Source organism: Suricata suricatta, chromosome 8 (assembly GCF_006229205.1).
Source record: "Suricata suricatta isolate VVHF042 chromosome 8, meerkat_22Aug2017_6uvM2_HiC, whole genome shotgun sequence".
NCBI classification, from domain to species: domain Eukaryota; kingdom Metazoa; phylum Chordata; class Mammalia; order Carnivora; family Herpestidae; genus Suricata; species Suricata suricatta.
The window spans coordinates 92,145,708-92,162,391 of NC_043707.1; the positions used below are offsets into that span (position 1 = coordinate 92,145,708).

The window sequence follows — 16,684 nt, forward strand, 5'->3', positions numbered from 1 at the left end:
AGAGAGCTTTATTCAGAAAACTGTCTCTTATAAAGGTTTCAAGGCAGGAAAACAAAGCAGCTGACCAAGGTCAGTTACCAGGTAAACAGAGTCAAATGAATATCAAAAGAAACGCCCAGATTTGCCTCAGCAATGCTGGGAAGGGGGGAGTTAGCACTGAATAATCCAAAATATGGTTTTGATCTTTTGTGTACCTTGGCCATTTCACGTCTGGCCCAGCATGACAGACGCCAAAGTTATTTTTACCAGGAAATGGCAGTCTCCAGCCTCTAGATGCAAATCTTGTTTACTGGTTCACTCTCCGGAGAGTGATAATCCTTGCCTGAGGCAGACAGAAAACTTGGCAGCCCCTGACACTGTATGACATTCAGAGTATATGTATGACATGTATATATTGACTATATATAAAACAACTTATCCTCCCTCCCCCCCCTTTTTGTTAAACCCATTCTAATCTTGGATGCATGAATGTATCTTTGGTTACTTCAAATAGTAATCTTATAGATTCCTTTATATGTGTCCTGTATGTATACCCTTTTTATTTAGGGTATTTCCTAGGAGTAGAATTTGCTGGGTTATAGAATCTGCATGTATTTTTATTACCAGTATACTGAGTATTTTCCAAAGAGTTTGTCTCAATTTATATCTTCCCTATAGTATGAAAGTTCCCATTCCTTCATGTGTTCATCAGCATTTAGACTTTTTAGACTAGAAATTTTGTCAATCTGTAATTTATAGTTGTACCTCAGTTTAGCTTTTGTTTCCCTGACATCTTATGAGATATGTACTTCGTCATATATATGTTGATTATTTGAATTTTCTCTTTTGAGGTGTCTAGAGTTTTTGCCCAGTTGCCATTTGGTTGTCTGCCATTGTTTATGATTTGTATGAGTTTTATATGTTCTTGATCAAGCCCATTGTCAATTAGAAGTGGCTTAAATATTTCTTTTTTGGCTTGCTTTTATCACACACTTAATGATGAATTTGGTGATTAGAGTTTCTTTTTTTAAAATACTTAAGTTTGTTAGTCTTTTCCTATACAGCTAGTGTTTTTTGTATCTTTAAAATTTTTCCCTAATTCAAGATTATGAAGATCTTACCCATTTTTTTTGGCTGATGACTTTTTTTTTTTTTTTTGAGGGACTGAGAGTGAGTGAAGGGAGGCAGACAGAGAAAGAGAGAGAGGCTCCCAAGCAGGCTCTGTGCTGTCAGCGCAGAGCCCAGTGCAGGCTCAAACTCACGAACCATGAGATCATGATCTGAGCCAAAATCAAGAGTCGGACACTTAAACCGACGAAGTCACCCAGACACCCCTCCTTATGTTATTTTTTAAATGCTTTTTTGTTTTTTTATATTTAATCCTAAACTCTACCTGCAATTTTTTATGAGCAGTAGAATTTAGGGAGCCAGTTTCATTCATTTATATTATACCAAATTATCTCAACACCATTTATTAAAGATCATTTTCCTTACTCCTCTGGAGTACTGTGTGTGTATGGTTTATCAGATAGAAAAAATCCTCTTGCAAGGCACTATTGTGATGACCACTGGGTGTCATACATAAGTGATGGATGACTAAATTCTATACCTGAAACTAATATTATACTGTATGTTAGCTAACTAGAATTTAAATAAAAGCTTGAAAAAAGAAAAAAAATCCTTATGCATATAAAAAAATTATTGACTAAGTCTCGGCCCTATGCATTTTTACATACATTTTAGAATTAGCTCATGTTTCTTTCACTAAAGTAAACAAAAACCAGTGAAATCTGTGGGTATGTAAGATTGTAATGAATCAGTGGGTCAATTTTGAGGAAAATTGATACTTCACACTAATGAATCTCTTTATCCTTGAACATGAAAGCTCTCCCTATTATTATTTTTAATTTTTTTAAACATTTATTTATTTTTGAGAGAGATAGACATAGAGTGTGAGCAGGGGAGGTCAGAGAGAGTGGGAGACACAGAATCCAAAGGAGGCTCCAGGCTCTAAGCTGTCAGCACAGAGCGTGATCCGGGGCTCAACCCACGAACTGCGAGATCATGACCCGAGCTGAAGTCAGCTGCTTAACTGACTGAGCCACCAAGGTGCCCCAAGGTCTCTCTATTATTAAGGCCTTCTTTAATGTCTATAAATATATAAGTTTCTATAGTTTTCACCAAAGAGTGCTAATACATCTTTTGTAGATGTGTTTTTTGGTCCTTGATTTTTTTACTTTTATAATATTATAAAATTATATAATACACGTAATTATATATAATCTTATAAATGTCATATTTTTCAAAAATTCTTTTTTCCAACTGTTGACTAATTTCATATGGAAGTAGAATTGATTTTATTCAATGATGTTTATTTTAAGCAGAATTGCTACAATAATAACATATGTAAGCAGACTTTTTGTCAACTTACATAGTCCAGTCATCAATGAATAATGGCAGTTTGTGTCTTTCAAGTTTTTCTCATAATTTATTTTACTGGCTACAAACTCCAGTACAGTTGTTGAATACAAGTGGTAACAGCATCCTTAAAGAGGAAACTTGGTATCAACAATAGCAAAAGTATGGAAAGAGACCAAATGTTCATCACTGGATGAATGGATAAAGATGTGATATATGTATACACAATGGAGTATTATTTCACAATCAAAAAGTTGAAATCTTGCCATTTGCAAGTACATGGGTGGAACTAGAGAGAGTATTATGCTAAGCGAAATTAGAGAAAGACAAACTATCATATGACTTCACTCATATAAGGACTTTAAGATATAAAACAGATGCACATAAGGCCAGAGAAGCAAAAATATAAAAACAGCAAGGGGGACAAAGCATAAAAGACTCTTAAATATAGAGAACAAACTGAGGGTTGCTGGAGGGGTTGTGTGTGTGTGGATCGGCTAAATGGGCAAGGAGCATTAAGGAATCTACTCCTGAAATCATTGTTGCACTGTATGCTAAATAAATAAGTAATTTAAAAAAATAATAAAGAGAAAACTTGAAACATTTCACTCTTAAACGTATGTGCTGTAGGTTATTTGGGGATTTTTTGTTTTGGGATTTTTGTTTTTTGTTTTTAGTTATTCTCTGTTACATTATGGAACTTCTGTGCCTAGTTTGCTAAGAGTTTTGGTTTTTAATTACAAATAGTTGAGTTTTAATCATGCTTTCTTTCCATCCATTGAAACACTCAGGTTATTTTGCTCTCTTTTTTTAATGGAGACCGAGCACAAGCAGGTGAGGGGCAGAGAAATAGGGAGACACAGAATCTGAAGGAGGTTCCAGGCTCTGAGCTGTCAGCACAGAGTCCAACGCAGGAGGTCTCGAACCCACGAACCATGAGATTATGACTTGAACTGAAGTTGGACAGTTAACCCACTGAGGTAGCCAGACACACGTTATTTTGCTTTTTAATCTTTTACCTGGACTCCTTTCAATTGATTTTCTAGTATTAAACCAACCTCCAATTCCTGAATTAAACCCAGGTTTTTTTCATGATTGGATTTTATGTGCTATAATTTAAGATACGTGTATTTATGTTTGTAAAATTGCTTGTAATGTTTTTCTCATAGTGTTCTTTAGAAGTTTCGGAATCAGGCTTAGGTTAGCCGATTTAAATGAGCCAGGGAATTTGCCCTTTCATGCTGTTCTCTGTAGAAACTTGTTTAAACTTGGAGTTATTTCTTCCTGAAGTATTTGGGGAACTTGTGGGTGAAGCCATCTGTACTTGGAGTTTTCTTTTTTGAAAGTTTAAAAATTACTGATTTAATTTCTTTAATGACTATAAGAATGTTAAAGTTTTCTATATCTTTTTACACTGGTTTTTGTAAGTTGTACTCTAGTAGAAGTTTATTAAAGTTTGCTGGCATACAAAGTTCAAATATCTTCTATAATCTTTTTAATGCCTGTACCATGTACAGTAAATATAAATGGTTTCATTTCTGTGTCTGGTTTTTTGTACCTTTTGTCCTAAATCAGTCTCAGTAAATTTGTACATATCTTTAGTCTTTATAAAGAACCAATTTGGGTTCTTTGGAATGTTTATCTTCATTATCTAGTGTCTTCTACTTTCTTTGGGTATATAGTGTTCTTTCTCTGACTTCTTGGTGGATGTTAACTCACTCATTTTCATCCTTTCTTCTTTGGTACATACTTTAAGCCTCTATATTTTCCTTTAATTATTGTTTTAGTTACTTGCCACATTTTATATGTAGCATTTTTATTATTCAGTTCAAAATGTATCTGAAGTTCATTATATTTTTTTTTTAGGCTTCCAGGCTGTGAGTTTTTGTTTTAAAATATCTAGTCATAGGAAAATTTCTTATACTCCTTTGTTTCTGATTTGACCTGATTTCATGATGAGAGAACGTTGTGTCATTTCACTTTGTTAGATTTGTGGCAGCTGGTTTTATGGCCTTGTATATAGTCAGTTTTTGCAAATAGCGTGTGTATTTGAAAGTGCATATTGTTCAGTGTATTTCAGTGTTCTGTATTTGTCCATTGCACCCATTATTTCAAATGTGATACCCTTGTTTAAACCTTTGTTTTTTTTACTGAATTCTTGTCTGCTTATTCTAATACCACACTAAAATCATGGTTTTAAACTTGTCACTTCCTCAGGTTTAGTTTCCGTTGTAGCCTTATTATGAAATACCTAATTTTAATTGTTACAGTTTTTGGTAGATTGCACCTTTTATCAACATGAATTGTAAGACTTTCTTTTTTGCCTTCAAGTCTATTTTGTATTAGTAAAGATATATATCCTATACATTCTTCTGCTTTCAACATTTTTTCTTATGTTTTAATTATTTGAAAATTACGTTTTAGATGTGTCTTTTATAATTAGCATGTGTTAGATTTTTGTCTTACATTTTTTAAGTGTAGTCTGATCATTTTTGTCTTTCACTAGAATTTTTAAAATCCACTTAATTTAAGGGCACCCAGGTGGCTCAGTTGGTTAAGCATCCAACTTTGGCTCAGGTCATGACCTCGTAGTTCATGAATTCGAGCCCCACATTGGGCTCTGTGCTGACCGCTCGGAGCCTGGCTCCCTCTCTCTAGCCCTCCCCTTCTCAAACGTTCTCTCTCTCGCTCTCTCTCAAAAATAAATAAAACATTAAAAATTATTTTAAATAAAATAAAATCCACTTAATTTGATACAACTAAATTTAAGGTACTTTCTTTAATTTTACTTCATATTATCCCACTTTGTCTTTTTGTCTCATTTATTGTTTTATTTTAGATTATTTTTTTCCTTCCATTTTTTCTTCTGCTTTTTCTTTTCTTTTGGCTTCAAAGTTATACATTCCATTTCTTCTTTTGATTGTATTACAAATCACTGTATGCTTCCTTAAATTAAATTCCAGGGGTGCCTGGGTGGCTCAGTCGGTTAAGTGTCCAACTTCGACTCAGGTCATGATCTCACAGTTCGGTTTCTGGGTTTGAGCCCACAAGTCGGGCTCTGTGCTGACTGCTCAGAGCCTGGAGCCTGTCTTCCGATTCTGTGTCTCCCTTTCTCTCTGACCCTCCGCTATTCACACTGTCTGTCTCTCTCAAAAATAAATAAAACATTAAAAAAAATTTTTTTAATTCCAGTCTCATTGAATCATTACCCTTACTTTCACATTGGTTAATAGAAGGATCTTAGGACAGGTTGATTATTTTTTTTACCTTTCTGCCTACCTAAATGCTATTTTTATGCATTTTAATAGTATATATCATTAAACCTCATTAGACATTATTATTACTTTTATGGCTATTGGCGATATAAATTATTATTTAGATTTGCCTATGTGTTCACCACTGTATTTGCTCTTTTCCCAAATTTGTGAAGTTTCATAAGAAATACTCTTCTTTGTGAAATGTATCCATTAGAATTTTATGTGCTATGGTGATGAACTTTCTGTGTTTCTTTGAAAAATGTCTTTATTTGGCTTTGATTCTTAAGATTTTTATTTTCGGGGTTTTTTTTTGAAATAGCATCTGAGTATCCTGTTTCTTTTCAGCATGCTAAGGGCATTGTCTCCACTGTCTTTTCATTTCCATTACTGCTATTTTTTTTTTCTTTTTAAAGTTTATTTTGAGAGAGAGAGAGAGAGAGAGAGAGAGAGAGAATGTAAGTGGGGGAAGGGCAGAGAGAGAGAGAAGCCCAAGCAGACTCCTGGGAGCTGGATATGGGGCTCAGACTCAAGAATGATGAAATCATGACCTAAGCCTAAAGCAAGAGTCAGTCACTTAACTGACTACACCACCCAAACACCCCTCCATTACTGCTTTAGCTGTCTTGGGGAGCTTTGGTGTGTCAGTTGGTTAAGCATCTGACTCTTGATTTCAGCTCAGGTTATCGTCTCACATTTTATGAGATCAAGCCCTATGTCGGGCTGTATGCTGATAGCACGGAGCCTGCTTGGGATTCTCTCTCCCTCTCTCTGCTGCTTCACAGCTCACTCTTGAGTTCTCTTTCTCTCTCTCAAATAATAATAATAATAATAATAATAGTAATAATAATAATAATAAACTAAAAAAAGAAAACACAAACCAACATTTTCTCTCCTTCTGCCCTTGCCCTTTCCCTTCTCATGTTCTCTCTCTTAAAAACAAACCAATATGTTGAACTGTTGTTTCTTTAAAGATAATCTTTCTTTTCCTCTCCCTGCCCCCCGCCTTTTGTGATGTTCTCCTTAGAATTGGTCTTCTGTGGTTTCATTCTGTTGCATCTAGTTTAGAATTTCTTTATGTTTGTTCTGCTTGGGTTTTTTGGATTTCTTAAATTTGTAGTTTAGCACCTTCAGTTCTATAAATTCTTGACTATTATCTTCTTCATTCTGTCTCTCCTCTTTTGTATTCCAGTTAAACTTATGTTAGTCCTCTATTGCATCCTCTGTGTCTCTTCTTTTCTTCTATATAGTCCATCATGTTGTTAACCTGCTCTTCATACTGAGTTGTTGCTTTTGATCTATTTTCCAGTTCACTAATTCTCTCCTGAACTGTACCTAATATTATATTAAATCAATCCATTGAGTTCTTAATTTGGTTATTGTATCATTTGGTTAAGTGAGTTTATATAGGTGAATTCACTTATATGTGCAAGCATAGTGAACATAGATAAGTGCTTGATTTCTCTCTGGAGGCACACTTTTTGCATTTGAATCTCAGATCTGCTACTTACTGCAAATACTTGTACAGAATACTCTTGGTGTCTTGGTTTTCTTTGACTGTAAGATAGGGTGAGTAATATTTATTTCTTTGGATGGGTGTGAGGGATAAATAAGTTAATATGAATAAAGTGTTCAGTACAGTGCCTAGCACAGAGTAAGCATCATAGAAGAGTCAACTGCTGTCATTTTTATCATTCAGGATGGAGGAGAGAGTAGAGTAGTAGTTAAGATCATGACTTCAACAGTTAAGTATGTTAAACTTTCCTTTGTCTTCTCAACATCCCTTCCAATGCTTTCTTTTTGGTATATTTACTTAACCAAATATTAGAATGTAGTATAATGGTGAAGAGTATAAGTTTTGGAGTCTGGTTAACCCGGCCTAAAATCTTAGCTTAATCACTAGCTTTTCATTTCCTTATCTTTAAACTAGAAATAATAATGATTAATGCCATCTCAGAAGTCGTTGTGAGAGTCAAGTAAGAAGAAATGATTATCACAGTGTCCAGCACATCTCAAATGTTCTATTTTGTCATCATCATCACTGTTAACTATTATCTTATATTCTTGTCTGTAAAACTGAGATGATACAGCCTGCTTGGTAATACTGTTGGAGGACTAAATGAAGTAATGTACAGAAAGAGCTTGGCATGATGATTAGAACAGAGTAAATATGGAATAAATGGTATTGAGACAGGTTTTTATTCTTAGTTTTTCATTTGTATTTTACATGCTATATTATTAATGCAGATTGAAGACTGAAAATAGCACCTTCACCTTATGTGAAAGTGCTTTTTATTTATGTATGGTCTAAGACTCTTCCCTTTTGTCAGTGGCCCTTGAGAGAAAACCATGGTTCTCTAAACCTGATAAACATTTTGTTATTAATATTCTATTCTTATACCGCTTTTATGGAGTCATTCTCTTGGGTTTTTTTGGGGGGCCATATTAGACATAATGAAAATAAATATCTTAGTTTTAATAGTGGATCTGTTATTTTTTTCCCCTTATTTCTTTTACTGTTTATTGTCTACTAGAAACCCTACCATAAATTAAAACAATCTTTCAATGCTAGGAAAAGTTTATTAAATTTTAGGACCTTAGGTTTAAGGTTCTATATGACTTATTCAAGTATTGACTGAACCAAATGGTTCTTTGTAAATATTTGATTTGTTAAGCAATTTTTGTTTTATTGCAGTTAGAAGAAAGCAGCTGACAACCCCAAAAAAGAAACGGCCATTGATCAGTCTACTTCATTCTACTGTTCTTTATTTTCAGAGTGGTAGGCAACACACTACCTTTTCAGCAGAATCAAGTCGGAGCATTTTGATCTGTCTACTTTGGGTTCTCAAGAATGCAGATGAGACGGTTCTACAAAAGTGGTTCACAGATCTCTCAGTCCTACAGCTAAACCGGCTCTTAGATTTGCTTTATCTCTGCGTGTCTTGCTTTGAGTACAAAGTAAGTGATCACTATGCCATTGCAGAGAAGAACAAGAAAGAACACACAATGTGGAAAAGGAAGAAGGAAATTTCCTCAATGCCTCTTTTTTTCTAATATTTAAATTTTAGGGAAAGAAAGTATTTGAAAGAATGAATAGTTTGACCTTCAAGAAATCGAAAGACATGAGAGCAAAGCTTGAAGAAGCTATTCTTGGGAGCATAGGTGCTAGGCAAGAAATGGTGCGCCGGAGCCGGGGGCAGCTTGGTGCGCACACAATATCTTCTCCTTCTGGTGAGAATTTTTTCAGTTTCTTTGAAATATTTATTACAATGATCATTGTTACAAATCTTCGGTGATTCTACACTTTTTAAAAAAAGTGTTTTAAATGAAACTCTGAATTAACTTGAATAACCATTTATCTGTAGGAATTCAAATTAGAGTCCTGAGTAGGGTGAACTTACTTCGAGGTTTGTTCGGGACGGTCTCAGTTTATTCCTGCTGTCCTTATGTGATTATGAATAACATGTTTTTTTATCTTTTAAAATAGACTTTTTAAAAGCAGTTTTAGTGATGGTGATGGAGGCGGGCACTTGTGGGGAAGAGCACTGGGTGTTATATGGAAACCAACGTGACAATAAACTGTATTAAAAAAAAGTAAAAAAAACAAACAATTTTAGGTTCATAGCAAAATTGAGCCAACATATGGAGATTTCCTTTATACTCCCTATGACACAGCCCTATGTAGTATCACTTTTTACTCTTAAAAATTTCTTAGTTTGTACAATGAATTAAAATAGCGTGTAGTTCAGGGAAAGAGATATTGTCCTTCAGACTCCAATATCAGGGAGAGGAAACCATTTAATAGCCTTTGAGGCCTGTTTCTAATCCCAGATCCTGCTATCCATTAACCATATAACCCTGGCCAAGTCAGTCCATCTCCTCACTTTCCTTTCCCTCGTCCACTTGTGACTGTTAGGAGAATTTAGAAGGTAGTGTAACTAACTGATCTTAACCATCTTTGAGGTGACCATGTGTGTTTAAACATTTCGTGAATTCGAAAGTGACAAATAATGGTGTAAATTCTAAAGTGACAAATAATGAGAGCTCCTTAGGGTCAGGCACATAGCCTAGTCATCTGTGTACATGATATATGCTAATAGTTCAGTGTATCTTTGACTTAAGATAGGAATGCTCATTTACATGAATATTTTTAATATTTTCTGATAGGCCGTAAACATAGTGATCACTTGTTCAAGTTAACTTAAATATCTTTTATATGCTACTTATGATTGGAATTTATAATAATACAGAATCTTTGCTTTTGGAATTAAGAGCACTGTTGTTTTTTTGTTTCACTTTAGTTGTATGCAACCTACTTTGAACTTACAGACTTATTATGTACAACAACCTTCTAAAAAAGAATGAAAACGAGGGCCCCTGGGTGGCTCAGTTGGTTAAGCTTAGGACTTCAGCTAGGTCAGAGTCTCACAGTTTGTGGGTTCAAGCCCTGTCTTGGGCTCTGTGCTGACAGCTCAGAGCTTTGAGCCTTCTTTGGATTTTATGCCTCCCACTCACTCCCCCTTCACCAGTCACACTCTGTCTCTCTCTGTCCCTCAAAAATGAATAAAGGTTTAAAAAAAAAGTATGAAATGAACTTTTATTTAGGTCATTTAATTATTACCAAAACCTAATTATTACCAAAGATTATCCTCAACCTTTAAGTTAAAGAAAATAAAACTCACCAGAGGTACATAACGTGCCTACGATCATAAACTAACTGACAGAACCAGGCTCTTTCGACTTGGGAGTGTAGTGTTAGGTATATTCTACCGCACCTCTTTCTAAAGCCTCTTATTGGAAAGAGTGGAACTGTTAGTAGTACGTTGTTTTTAAACCTGTGGCCTTAGGACAGCTATCTTTATTTGAATGTAAGAATTTAAATTCTCTATTTAGAATCTAAAGTAAATGTTAAACTCCTAGATACTTCTGTAGGTGGTTGCTCTAGATTGGGGGGGCCGGGGAGGGCAGAGTGGATGGAGGTTTCAAGAGGTACAAACGTCGAGTTATAAAATATTTAAGTACTGGGGATGAACGTATAGCATGGTGACTACAGTGTATGCAGTATTGTATGTTTCAGAGTTACTAACAGCGTAGGTTTTGAGTTCTCACCATAAGAAAATTATAATGTGTGGTTGTTATATGTGGATGGATGTTAACTACATTTATAGTGGTGATTATTTCATAACTGTATACATATATTGAATCATATTGTACACCTGAAACTAATATAATGTCATATGTCAGTTGTATCTTAATTTTTTAAAAATTGAAGTTCTTAGAAAAATAAGACCTTTACAATTCTTATTTACATTTGGACATCCAAGTTATGTCACCTAATGATAGACATTGTTACTCAAGAGATGAGGGACAATTTCATAGAGGGGAAGAAAGTTAATGATAAAAATGTAAATAGATCCAAGATATTTATTTTGTTAACTGGGTAAATATAGGCATATCTTTTTTTTTGTTTTCTTTTACAAAATTTTTTAAATATAGAGATTTTATAATTAAAAAAAGAGATAGGGAGAGAAGGAAAGAGAAGGAAGAGAGAGCAGAAGACATATCCAGACATGTCGATTATGGTATGACAAATTTGCTTCTCATTTTTTAAAATTTTTTAATTTTATTTTTTTTAATTTTTAATGTTTTATTTATTTTTGATACAGAGAGAGACAGAGCATGAGAGAGGGAGGGGCAGAGAGAGAAGGAGACACAGAACCGGAAGCAGTCTCCAGGCTCTGAGCTAGCTGTCAGCACAGAGCACGATGCAGGGCTCAAACCCACAAACGTGAGATCTGACCTGAGTCGAAGTCGGAGGCTTAACTGACTGAGCCACCCAGGCGCCCCTCTCATTATTTTTTTTTTTAAAGCTTATTGATTTTGAGAGAGCAGGAGCACACACACACAAGTGTGGTGAGGGGTGGAGAGGAGAGGGGAGGAGAGAATTCCAAGCAAGCTTCATGCTGTCAGCTCAGAGCCCAAGTGGGGCTCAATTCCACGACCCTGGAATCATGACCTAAGCCGCAATTGAGAGTTGCATACTTAAGTGACTGAGCCACGCAGGTACCCTGTCTCATTATTTTTAAAATTTCTATTTGGACTCTAAATTTGTACTTTCCTTTTTCTTTCTATTCTCCCAACCAATTTCAAGTCTCAGATTTTTCAAAAAGAAACATTAGTTTTCTAGTTGATAGTCTGATATCATGGCTATTTCCTTCATTTAAGTGTAAATCTCTCCACAGTTCTCAATACCTTCTTCACTTCTGCTGGATTGTATAAACCAATTCTGTCGCTGTGGCCCCCTTCCAGAAGCCGTCAGCATTCTGTCTGCTCTCCATCCCAGAAGCCTTGGGAGAAAGCCCCATCTTTTCTCCTATCTGCCTTCTGTGGACCAGAGGAAGTAATTCCTTTAGGAATCCTTACTTTGTTTCTATATTAAGCAATAGCTTATTGAACTTCAGTATTGCCAGACACCTTGTCAACCCTAAACATAAGAGGGTGGACAAAAATAGGCATAATCTCCTTTCTTAAGTGATCATAAGTGCTGTGGTGAGAACTAAAGCCAATTAAGAGGAAAGAAAGTGTTGGAGAGTTGGAGTAGATCTTTCTGTGGAAGGTGAATGACTGGCCAGTGAAAATTTGTAGGAAGCACAGTCACATAAGAGGAACAACTACCATTGCAGAGGTCCTAAATCAGGAGCATATAGAGTTAGGCTATATATACAGAAAACGCACACAAAATAAGTGTGGTGGTATAAGCAGGAGGGAGAGTGGTAGGAAATAAGTTCTTGTAAGGCCCACGTAGGGTCTTATAAGCCATAGTGTAGGTTTAGCGAAAACAGTGTTAGGAAATTTGCTTCTATAAAAGGGCTTTTTAAAAATAATTATAGGTAATAAATATATTTCTGCTATAACTGTTACAAAAAAGTTGGGAAAAAACTTTAATGTTTATTTACTTTTTAGAGAGAGAGAGAGAGAGAGAGAGAGAGAGAGTGTGTGTGTGTGTGTGTGTGTGTGTGTGTGAGTGAGTGAGTGAGAGTGAGTGAGAGAGAGAAGGGGAGGGGCAGAGAGAGAAGGAGACAGAATCTAAACCAGGCTTCTGGCTCCAAACTGTCAGCACAGAGCCTGATGTGCAGCTCAAACTCACAAGCCATGAGATCATGACCTGAGCCGATGTTGGATGCTTAACCGACTGAGCCACCCAGGAGCCCCTATAAAAAAAAAAAGTTTTAATAAAAAGTACCATTGTTAATTTTTGTGACTGAAGATTAAATGACTTTGTATAAAGATAACATTGTGCAGTATGTCTTATATATTTGCAAATACACATATAGAAGGTCTAAATGAAATAACATTTAAAAAATGGTTTTGAAATGTCTTTGACAGAGAGAAGCCCATCTGGAAGTGCCTTTGGAAGTCAAGAAAATCTGAGGTGGAGAAAGGATATGACTCATTGGCGTCAAAACACCGAGAAGCTTGACAAGTAATATAATCTATTTTATGTTATGATGGGCTTGTTGGATTTCAAGTGCAGGAGGAAAATGGCTGATTTTACTGTTGTTTTATATAGGTTAGGTATTCAAATCTTAGACAACAAAATAGTTAAATTTTTTAATGTCTATTTAATTGTGAGTGGGGGAGAGGCAGAGAGAGAATATAAGAATGAATCCCAAGCAGGCTCTGTGCTGACAGCCTCAATCCCGTGAACCGTGAGATCATGACCTGAGCCAAAATCAAGAGTCGGACACTTAACTATCTGAGACATCCAGGCATGCCAGTTATATTTAATGTTTAAATTTTAGATTAAAAAATATTTAGAGGAAGAGTTTTTCATGTGGTATAGTGAAGCAAAATGTTACCTGTTTTGTCTCCCAACAATTATCTCCCAAAATATGCCTTTGAAATACATTCTGCAACAATTTTTAAATAAATTTTGGGAGTACACACATATGAACACATATTTCAGGAATCCAAGAATTAGAAAGCTAATCTTTGTCCTCTCAGAGCTTAAAATATAATTAAAGAAAGACAAAACACTACAGGTCTTCTGTTCCCAGCATGGAGGTAAACTAGGTACACTAACTGACCCTACTGCCAAAAACAACTGAAAATGCACTTCCTAAGAGCCGTACCTAAAGAGCTGCACCTTCAGTGTAAGGGACCCTTCTTATTGCCTTCTTACTGCCCATGTGACCTCAGGTAAAATTGCTTAGCTTTAAGGTTGGCATTGAGTCAAGAGGCTAAAATGCTTGTCTTGAGAATTTGTAAGTACAAGTTAGCCCTTAAGTAGCTTGACTGGCCCAATAAACTTTAAGAATATGGTGACCAATTCATTCAGGTTTGCCTAGTATTGTACCCAGTGTTAGCCCTGAATGTTCATATCCCAGGGAATCCCTCAGCCCTGTCCTACAGTAAACCGGACTGCTTGGTCACTCTACCTGAGGACCATCTTCAGACCAGGCTTTCAAGGATTTTCACAGATAAACTTGCAGAAACACTAGTACAGATAGTACCATCATAGACCATAGGAAACACTGCCTTGTACAAGCCAGTAGAGTGAGAAATCACAGATTCGGTACCATAGAGGTGAGAGTTTGGATTACCAGAAACTGTCTTAGTCTCTTCAGGCTGCATAACAAAACAGAACACAGTGCATTGCTGATGAAGAAGAGAACTTTATTTCTGACAGTTCTGGAGGTTGAGAAGTCCAAGATCATGGCACCATCAGTTTGGTGTCTGGTGAAGGCCCTCATCGGGGTTACAGCAAGAATGGGGTGTTTGGTGGTGGAGGCAACCAAACCCCTGGGCCTCTTTCATGAAGGCACTGATCTCCATTCATGAGGGCTCTGCCCTGATGACCTAATTACCTTCCAAAGGTCCCACCTGCTAATGCTATCACCTTGGGCCTTAGATTTTCAACATACGAATTTTGTGGTGACACAAATACTCTGACTATAGCAGGTATTGAATACCATATAAATATTTTTAAATTCTTAAGCTTTTAGTATGTGCACTTTTCTCTCCTCCTTGTTTGTTCAAGTCCATTTCTTTGATTATTTTTCGAGGTATGTATTGTTTTTTTAGAAATCACAAAGCGTAGGGGTTGCCCTGTGGCTCAGTCAGTTGAGCATCTGACTCTTGTCTTTGGTTCAGGTCATGATCTCACGGTTTGAGTTTGAGCCCCAAGTGGGGTTCTGCATAGACAGCATAGAGCCTGCTTGGGATTCTGTCTCCTGTCTGCTCCTCCTCTGCTGGTGCACATATGTGCTCTCTCTCTCAAAATAAATAAACTTAAAAAAGATCACAAAGCAGCGAGTTACTATAATATTAATATATTGCTTTCTTTTGCATTTGTATAATGTGTTTTCTCTGCATATCTTGCTGTGTTTAAGGAAGGCTTTATTTTGAGGGGGGAAGGTGTTTTCCTGATTCTTTTTGTTTAAACCTTCATGTTATTGTCATATTTCTTCACAAAATCTTGCTCAAATTCTGTTTGAACATAATATATATACATACACATATATATATATTTACCACTTTAATTCTAATGATGTTGTATTTTCTCATTTAATTTATAAAATGTAAATTCATAAACTATTCTCCTAAGTGGTAGTAATAAAGATTCAGAGGTTTGAACATCCAGAAACTTTGAAAAGTTAGCATTTAATATGGTCTTGTGCTTCCACCTTGATTTATGTGTTTGTTTTGTTTATATATATATTGCTACTAAAATAAATGTCAATTTTATCTGTAAGTCATATGTAGCTATTCTTAATATTACTTTTTATATTTTTAACAAATATAGCCTTTAAGAAGGCCACTTTATTGCATCAATTTGTTTTGTTTTTATTGAGTGATTCTGTCCAGAGTTTAGGGGAAGAGGTAAATCACGTTCTGTATCAATTTTTTGTAGCAAAATTTTTTGTATTTTTGATACAAAAATATTGAGAAATTAGATGTCAATTTGGAAAAAAAGTAAGTACTTTTATCCTTTAATAAATATATTGAAAATCCTTGAAAGAGTAAGATGAACACTAAACCTTTTGAGTATTGCTTTATTGGAAGCAGCCCTAAATACAAGCCCACATGGCGCCACCTAGTGTCTGTGCCATTCAGAATAAACCAGTGTGCTCCCACATTTGCCACACCTCTGAAAGCTGAACATTTATGTTTTCAGTGGTATTGTGGAACTGCTGTAAGATGAGAAAATCTGTACAGATATGGTTGGAAAATGAAGGGCAAAAGAAAACACTTTATAATGTATAACATATTGTCTTTTATTCTCTTACAAATTTTCTTTAAGGAAAATATTGAAAAATGGTTCCATGTTTTTTATTTCTATGTATCTTTAAGTCTTTGAATTATGGATCTATTGGCTCTTTAAGAGGTAAATCTACTTATACATAATATTTTATATTAGATCAAGAGCAGAGATTGAGCATGAAGCACTGATTGATGGAAACCTGGCTACTGAAGCAAACCTAATCATTTTGGATACATTAGAGATTGTTGTCCAGGTAAGAAAACAAACCAGAGGAATTTAAAGTATATATTTGGTAATTGGAGTTGTGCAAAAAGCATTTATTGAGCCATAATTGATCTATTTTTAAAATTGATCTATTTTTAAATTGTAGACAGTTTCTGTAACAGAATCCAAAGAGAGCATCCTTGGTGGGGTGCTTAAAGTCCTGCTCCATAGCATGGCCTGTAACCAGAGTGCGGTTTACCTGCAGCACTGTTTCGCTACACAGAGAGCCCTGGTGTCAAAGGTAGGCTATTTTTGGACCTGCAGTCTTGTCCAACTTTGCTTTCTTTCTTTATATTGTCTAAGATCATTTAACACATTCCTTGGTTAATGTAGTAAAAATTCTAATAGCCTAAGACCCATGATTCTTTTTTGCCTCTCTTCTGCTGCTTGCCTTTTCAGTTCTCTCTTATTTGGATCACCTTTAACCAGTTTGGGGCTTAAAAAAATATTAGTTTTGGGGGCGCCCAGGTGGCTCAGTCGGTTAAGCGTCTGACTTCAGCTCAGG

The 16,684-nt window shown here is 35.6% G+C and overlaps 1 protein-coding gene across 2 annotated transcripts in view; it reads left to right on the plus strand.

Annotated features, from left to right (window-relative positions):
* DOCK7 (dedicator of cytokinesis 7) overlaps nucleotides 1-16,684 on the plus strand; it is a 217,066-nt gene that overhangs the window by 161,795 nt on the left and 38,587 nt on the right. For both annotated transcript variants that reach the window (XM_029950088.1, XM_029950089.1), the window contains 5 exons: nucleotides 8,427-8,609; nucleotides 8,720-8,882; nucleotides 13,038-13,134; nucleotides 16,072-16,168; nucleotides 16,286-16,420. In XM_029950088.1, the coding sequence (XP_029805948.1) occupies nucleotides 8,427-8,609; nucleotides 8,720-8,882; nucleotides 13,038-13,134; nucleotides 16,072-16,168; nucleotides 16,286-16,420 (675 nt within the window). The remainder of the gene's footprint in view (nucleotides 1-8,426; nucleotides 8,610-8,719; nucleotides 8,883-13,037; nucleotides 13,135-16,071; nucleotides 16,169-16,285; nucleotides 16,421-16,684) is intronic.